This window comes from Camelus bactrianus, chromosome 12 (assembly GCF_048773025.1).
Source record: "Camelus bactrianus isolate YW-2024 breed Bactrian camel chromosome 12, ASM4877302v1, whole genome shotgun sequence".
Taxonomy (NCBI): Eukaryota; Metazoa; Chordata; class Mammalia; order Artiodactyla; family Camelidae; genus Camelus; species Camelus bactrianus.
The window spans coordinates 50,359,316-50,367,264 of record NC_133550.1 but is presented as its reverse complement, the minus strand read 5'-3'; the positions used below and the strand labels follow the sequence as shown (position 1 = coordinate 50,367,264).

At 31.6% G+C, this 7,949-nt stretch overlaps 1 protein-coding gene across 5 annotated transcripts in view; it reads right to left on the bottom strand.

Moving 5' to 3' along the window:
- Positions 1–715: 715 nt before the first annotated feature.
- PPP1R12A (protein phosphatase 1 regulatory subunit 12A) overlaps positions 716–7,949 on the bottom strand; it is a 129,219-nt gene continuing 121,985 nt past the window's right edge. For 4 of the 5 annotated variants that reach the window (XM_010958824.3, XM_045519427.2, XM_010958828.3 and 1 more), the window contains 2 exons: positions 5,431–5,481; positions 716–2,930 (listed from right to left, as the gene is read on the bottom strand). In XM_010958824.3, the coding sequence (XP_010957126.2) occupies positions 2,844–2,930; positions 5,431–5,481 (138 nt within the window). In that variant the 3' untranslated portion in view covers positions 716–2,843. Of the gene's footprint in view, positions 2,931–5,430; positions 5,482–6,203; positions 6,235–7,949 lie in introns of all 5 variants that reach the window. The other variant, XM_045519428.2, reaches the window with a different exon arrangement.

Here is a 7,949-nt window from a genome sequence, read left to right as displayed (position 1 = left end):
CAATTCTAGTATTAATTTAGTTAAACACAGGCTTACTACGAGTCTTCTACCGAAGTCCCCACACTGAAAGTGCCTCTTACCTAGTTACAGATGTGTAGGAGATGAGGGTTGAACCTTGGACAAATGTAGACTGGAGAATGATCTAACAGTTTACATTTCAGTGGAATATTATCTTTATGTGTATTTTCAAGACAATGTCTGCAACTAAGAAAAAGCACAGGTTTAATTTAGAAACCACGGGGGGGAGGGGATAGCTCAAGTGATAGAGCACATGCTTAGCATGCACGAGGTCCTAGGTTCAATCTCCAGTAATTCCTCTAAAAATAAAAAAGTAAATGAATAGAAACCAGAGGATGTTTAGGTAACTGAAATCTCATGCTACAAAGCTACTATCTTGAAACTCACTCTTACCATTATTTCTTACCCACTTATTATCATAAAAAAACTAGTTCTCAGATTCTGCATACAGACCACTTTATGTAAAATATAGAAACATTTGTCCAAATTGGTATACAGATTGCATAAATATGGCAATTAGGGTTGCATTTACAGATGTGCATGTACAATGTTGTGCAAATTACCACAATATTACAATTTCAAAAATTATTCCTATTAGAATCCAAGTAAAGCAATTAGTGAAAAAACACCCATGCAGAATTTAAGTATCTCAGAACAAAATTTTAAATGTCTTCAGTAAAAGTTCACACATTTAAAATAGTTTTATTCATTTTATTTGTATATGTCAAAATACATTTTTATTTCCAAAATAGTGGGTTTTGCAACTAGTTTCATGCAGAAACAAGGTCTGCTCAATACTACCAATAAAATCAATATAGCACAGTAGCTGTTCAGTTTTAGATACAAAGAATAAATAACCTAAATACAAAACACTAAATATTAGAAACATGTATTTAATCATTCTTCACAGGCATCCAAACTTCACAAATATAATCCTTAGCATGCCTAACTGCTGGGCACCAGAACATGTTGCAGTCACTCAAACTGGTCAATTATCTGTATATTTTACGTCCACATAAGACCATGGAAATTCTCTATAGTCAGACCCACCATTCATACAGTTCAAATATAACCAAAAATAAAATTCCCACAACTATCCTTGTACCTTTAAAAATCAAGAATCCTGAGCTTGGTAGTAAGAGCATAACCTTATATCTTCATAAAACCAATCAAGAGAGAGAGGACTTAAAATCCTGCTTACCAAAACACCCTTTCCCAACCCCAAAGTAATCTAAAATAGGCAGTAGAACACAATGACCTTTTAAAATGAAGGGGTACAAATTCACATTTAATATAGTATACAATACAATCAATAATACAATTAGCTACTATAAGCTTTACAATGTACAATTTATTCAAATGGCTGAACTGTTCAGTGGTTAAGGAGACAGTTATGTGCCAGTAAGATAGAGAGGATTTTTTGCATGGTTTAATGAAAATATAAAAGCTATTTGTCCAAATAAAAGCCATCCTCACCATGTACTTGGTTTTGCTTTTTTTTTTTTTTTTTTTAAAAAAGGCCACTGAAATGTATAAAATGGTCTGAACATGATGGTGGTATCAAAGTCAATGCCTCTTCACATGGCAATAACAGTGCATTTAACGTTAACTCATGGTTAAGTCTGCAAATGATTTCATAGCATTACTTTGGCTAGCACAACAGTTTTAGACAGCACTCAGATAAATATAGGTACGTGAAATGTGAAGCAATTATCTTATGCAACTTTAATTATGGTTGAATACTATCAAATGAAAACTGCAAATAAAAGTAAAAGCATTTTACAGTAGAAAACTTTTGTAAAGATAGGGCTCCACATAATGTGTTACTTCAAAAGTCTTTATATCACATTGTTAGCAAACTTTGTTTTTAACACTATCATGGAGTAGCCTACTTTGCGTTAACAGACAGTTGAAATAAGAAAATAGTCAAGCATGCCATGTGGTGGTCTAAAAATCAAAACAATACACTTATTTATATACACAGTATCACTCAGTACCTGCTAAAATGAATGTGAAGATTACAGAATCTAACATCTTATACTACAATAATAAAAAACAAACAAAAACAAAAAAGTGACCAATGAAGGCAGAAAATAGGACTTAAGAATCTAATCTCAATCGACGTTAAAGCATTCATATAAGGAGTAAATGCATATTGCACAAACAGTGAAAGCAAATGTTCCACCAAGCAATTCAGTTCCAGGTGGGGACAACACAGCATTAGCCCAATACATGACAATGATCTCAGAAGAGCAAGTGTTCTTTTCTGTAAATGAGAACGGTGTGAGAACATACAAGAGTCTGCCACATGAAGAGTTAGAAGGAAAAAATACAAACCCAAACTTAGATGTAAAGCAAAAAAAAAAAATTAAATATCGAAAAACTGGAAACTGTGGCACATCAAAAAATGCTGAATAACTGTCTTCTGTGAGAGCTGAAAGTTTTTGTTGACACAAAAGTATCTATGTACAACTAAGGCTTACTGGTTAAATATCTGAGGCATATCTGGCCTTGAACACTTTCCTTAGATGCTGGAGCTGTAAACAAGTTTTCTCAGTCATTAAAAAAAAAATCTTCTCAGCAGCTGCATTAACATGAAACAATGGTCTTGATACAAGGAAAAAAGAAAAAAAAAAAAAAAAAAAAAAAAAAAGAAAGAAAGAAAGAAAAAAAACCCAGAAAATTAAACAAAACTCCTAGATAAGAGGGCATTTGGCAGGATATCCAAAGTGACAGTCTCCAAGGATTCTTCCTAGGCTTCCAGTGACTGTCAGTTATGGTCCACTGGGTCACTAACACGTGCAATTCCATTACTTGCTGCTTTTTCATTTGGAAAGTTTGCTTATAACTCTGATCAAGGCCCCATTTTCATCCTTTAGCCTCTGGTTGTCTGCTTTTAGGTCTGGTAACATCTATGAGAGGAAAAATAGGAGAAAAGGTTTTAATTCAATAAAAAGAAAAAAATACTACTCTTAAAAATTGTTATACTTTTACCACAAGACACATGAACAAGCTTTGTCAGTTATATGTATTTCTAGTGCCTAAACATGTATCAGGAAGAAAGAAAGAAAGAAAAAAAACAGAACAAAAACAAAACCCAATCTGTGAAGCTAATTAGTTTAATAAATGATGAAATGAAAGGTTTATTCTCCCAAAGTTATCAATTGAAATGTACTAAATCTCTTGACAGTACGACTCACAAGCACACCATATTAGAGCAGCCAAAAAAATGAAGCCTGTTTTTGTTAGGATAGGCTTTTAAAGGGAGTTTCTGTCACACCTAAATTAAAGCCTTTTGCTTTATGTCAGACCTCAAACCATACTATTATTCCACAAGAAAACCAGACTATTTAGGGAAGTTTTGAAGGAGTTAGACTTGTTCTAAATTATTAAAATTCCTGATTTACCTTGCACTAAGTTTAAGTACCTAGTACAAACTCTGACTCAAGATAGGTGCTCAATTAAACAGTAACAAAGCAATTATTACTATTATTAGAATAGGATAAAGTAATTTATAAGTCAAAATAGTAAGTCTGTACTTATGAAAATATCCAAGCATAGAAAAAATAACCAGTATTTGTAGTAACCAGAAAAACATACCCTCACATTCTCAAAACAAAACAAATCAATTTTTCTGTTTTACAGACAAATTGAAGGAGGGGGTGGAAATATAAGTTAACTGGATTTTCTACCAAGAATGATTTAAATTATATGTGCTCTGCCAGATTTGCTAGGAAATGGAATAGCTTATATTTTGGATATGAAAACATACTTTCCAAGATATTTAGTTTTCTTTGCTTAGCTTTCAAAATGTACTAAACTACTGAATTAGATAAAAGTAAAACTACCTTAAGCAAAATCTTAAACTTAATTAAACTTAATAGTTTAATTCTACATATAACTAGTCAATACCAGTCAATTCTGACCTGTGCTCAGGATGTATGGATATAAATACAGTAACCTTAAGTTTATGTATTAGGCTACCTCTGTAATAAAAAATATTAACTAAGATGGTCCTGATGGAAGATGACATTATTTTGAAAAACACATATTCCAAGTTTAATCTTCAGTTTCAACATATGTTGATTACATTTTAAGTATATTATACTGTTTATGTTCCACTTTCTCTCTAGTTAAGAATTTCAAATAGCTCTCTTTTTGAGCCCTAAAATATCTGTAAAGCCAAAAATGTGCATAAGTTTTGCAACAGTGCAGACAAGTCTTTTATTTAAATGGTTAAATCATTCCCTCAGTTTATCATAGTTTCTCAGTTGCAAAATACAATTAGTGGCACTTTCTAACATTCTGAGAAGCCATGCATAATTAAACAGTTATATGATAAGCTCCAGACACAATGGCATTAATTTGTAAAAGTGAGCTCAAGACACGCTTACTAACACAAAAACACCTGCCTGGCTCTACCAAGAAGAAATGATGAAACTATAAATTATAGGTTCACAGACTGCAGTTGCCTACAGAACCCTGAGCGCTTGGCTACCACTCTTGTCAAGGCCCTATTCTCAGTCAGCAGTCGCTCATTTAACTCCCTCAGAGTCTGAATTTGCTTTATTTGGTGCAGATTCTGCAGGAATCAGAACATAAAGAAATAGAAAATAAAAAATAAGAAAGTGGAAAAAAGTACAATAAAAATATAAAGAGTCACAGGTAACAAATATAAGAAGAAAAAAATTAAGAATCTTAGAAGAATATTCCATGAAATTTATAAATGTAAACAATGTAGCCCTAAAATTCCTTATAAACAAAATCCAAAAAAATTTTCTCCAAAGCCATTTAATAATAATGTTCTAACAAGAAACCAAATAATTCAATGGTAAAACACTTAAACCTTGGAATTCTATGAGCACAATGTCCCATGCATTTAGTTCGTTAATTCATAACGTGATAGATATTCTATGCAAGACAACATAATAAGAGATAATCAATTAACTATGTTTTTTTTTCCCCTGCAAAGAATATTCCTTCCAATATTCAAAACAAAGTTACCTTCACAGGTAATGCAGAGTTCGATAAAATATACCTCCGACTGTCCACTATTCTAACGTCCTTTATTTTCAAAGGAGAACATTTTTATAGTGATTCCCCCTCCACCATTTACTTTCCAAGAAATAGCGTATGTGAAATGTAAAGAATAAATAAGAAATCCCAAATCTTATAGTAATTATTGTCTAACTTATTCTATACCTGAACATTAAAAGTGCCATAAAAATTGATTAACAAAAGATTTGAGTTTTAAATAATCTTCTAGCTCACCTAAACCTGGATATGGGAATAAAGAGAAGCACAGGATATAGATAATTCATAAATTGCATAAGCAGCTTTGAGAATAGTACAAACACAGCCTCTACAATAGCACTACACAATTGGAGTTCAAAAGCAGCATGGTTTACTTACTTTGAGCTCTTCTTCCATTTCAGATATTCTTCTTTCTAGAGCTCTTCGTTCCTAGATCAATTGAAGGTACTAGTATTAATTATATAATAATTATATCCTAAAATTTTTTTCTAAAATGTGAAATAGTGACATTCTAGAATAAAAAATCAAATCAGGAGCAGTGTAGAAAAAGATGTGATGCCAGTGATGTGTAAAAAGCTTTCCAAAATTTGAGAGAAGTAAATATGAAGATCATTATTTTTATTACTTCCTATAAGCTCTTTGTTTACAGCTCTGACTTTCTGGTAAGATGCTACATAACATGTTCAAACTATTTTTCAGTTCATATTAAAACTTAGGGATAGAGAAAACCAATACTCAAGACTGAGGATTGTACAGAAAAGGGAAAACAAACAAAAAAACCCACAAAGATGCAATTATTCTATAGTGATAAGAAGCAGAAAAGCAAGAGCATACGTGCCTACAATATGTGTACCTTAAAATTTCAAAAGGATCTAAGAGAAGTCCATCTTGTCCACACACAGTATTTACTGGTCATTATTTATTCAATTGACTCTGCAGCTCTGTAGTTAGCATTAATGCAGTGAGTCTAATGAAGAAGCAACTGTAGCACTTATTTTAAACTACCTTGTTTCAAAGAGTGACAGGCAAAGGCAACATACATTATTGCAGTGTACAGTTTTATTTTCCCTTAAATAATAAGCATTCTAGGGTGTTATGCAAAAAGCAAGCAGCAGTAATTAATGTGCTGTAAAACTTTGGTTAGGTCATACCGCCCAGAAGATACTGACTCTTGCCGGTCACCTTTCAGATACAAACCATTTAAATTTAGTTTAATCACATTGAAACTATTTCCAAGACATTCTTTCCCAGATTAATACTTAATGTTAATATTTAGTAAAGCAATAAATTTACTGTAAATGTTAACTTTTTCTGGGTATGTGATTTTACAAAATAGATGGAATCCTACTCATGGTCTTATAAATACTGTGTTATTTTATTATTAGCATTTAAACATTATTACACAGACAAAAATGTCATTTTCGATAAACAGACCTTTCTTCCAGTTAATAGTACAGCCATGACAAATTCATAAAAACTATTGCTTTTCTCAAAATACTAGGACATATAGTACCATATCTGATCCTCATAACATTGTGAAATATCAGGAACAGCATATTTCCTCCAACTGACAGGTTAACTCCCATCATCCCCAATTTTATTCCATGCTTTCGAGATTTTAACTATTTAGTGGTAAAGCAAGACAAGAACAGTATAATGAATCACCTTGTTCCCAAACTGACAACTGTTAAGTTGTAGGCAATTTCTTATATTTGACAAATAAACTTATTAGCATTAAAAAATGTGGTTAAGAGAAAAAAAATGCATTATCAAGTACTTAGCCCAGTGCCTGCTTGGTATGTAAGAGAGTGATGAATAAAAGTTAGCAATTATTAATACTATGATAACCAATGTCTGTTCAACTGAAAGTAGATTAGGTACTTTGTAATTTATCTGCATTTGACAGGTAGGAAATGGAGGTCAGGTGAGAATGTCAGAATAAGAACATGTGAGTATTGTGTGTACAAAAGCCTAGGTGGGAAAAAAAAAAGGATAGAAATAAAAATATCACTTATCTCTGCATGATAGGATTATGAAGATTTCATTTTTATCTTTTGCTAAATTTCTGTGATAAACACATTACTTTCATAAGAAAAATTAAATATTCTTAAAAATGTGTCTCAAAGTAAGTAGTATTTTGATCAAGTATATGGTTATCTATGTCTTTCATCTCAACCATTAGTATGGATAATAGAGAAGTGAAAACATTACTATTTTCGTGTGTCTTGTATATAAAATTCAGTAAATTATATTGCAAAAGGAATAATAATCATTAAATTTAATAAAATAAGTGATTCTAATATTTTAGCAGTTACAAGTAAGATCAATAGTTTTTTAAATGGCCCAAAACAATGATTTTTAAAATCTGATGAAATCATAATGGAACTAGTAGATATTATAAGTTTATAATTTAAAAAATGACACAGACATTAACTATGTTTATTTATATATTCTGCATTTTTATCATTTCTCTCCTTTTTTTGGTCAAAAAGGTAAATTGCCTATTTTTAAAATGGAATGGAAGAAATTAATTCTTATACCAATTGTTCTTGATTATTTATTCTTTGATCTACAGATCATAGCTCCTCAGGATGTAATTTCTTCTCTGGCTGAAACCTTGCAAATCTAGCCGCTGCTCATTCGCACTGCAGATACTCAGAGCACTTTTCCTTTAACTTTGGATCATTTATACATCTTCAACTGCTCAGACTAAAGTTGTGGAGTTGTAACTACGGCCACTGCCAGATCCTTGAGCAGTAATAACAATCAATGGAGAAAAATACGAGTGAATCTATCATAGCTGCATAAAAAATTGTAGAAGGACATAAAACGGTAAAAGGATTTTCTTGTAATCTTTTTTTGGGTTAAAACAGCCAACTTAAGTTAAATATTTAAAC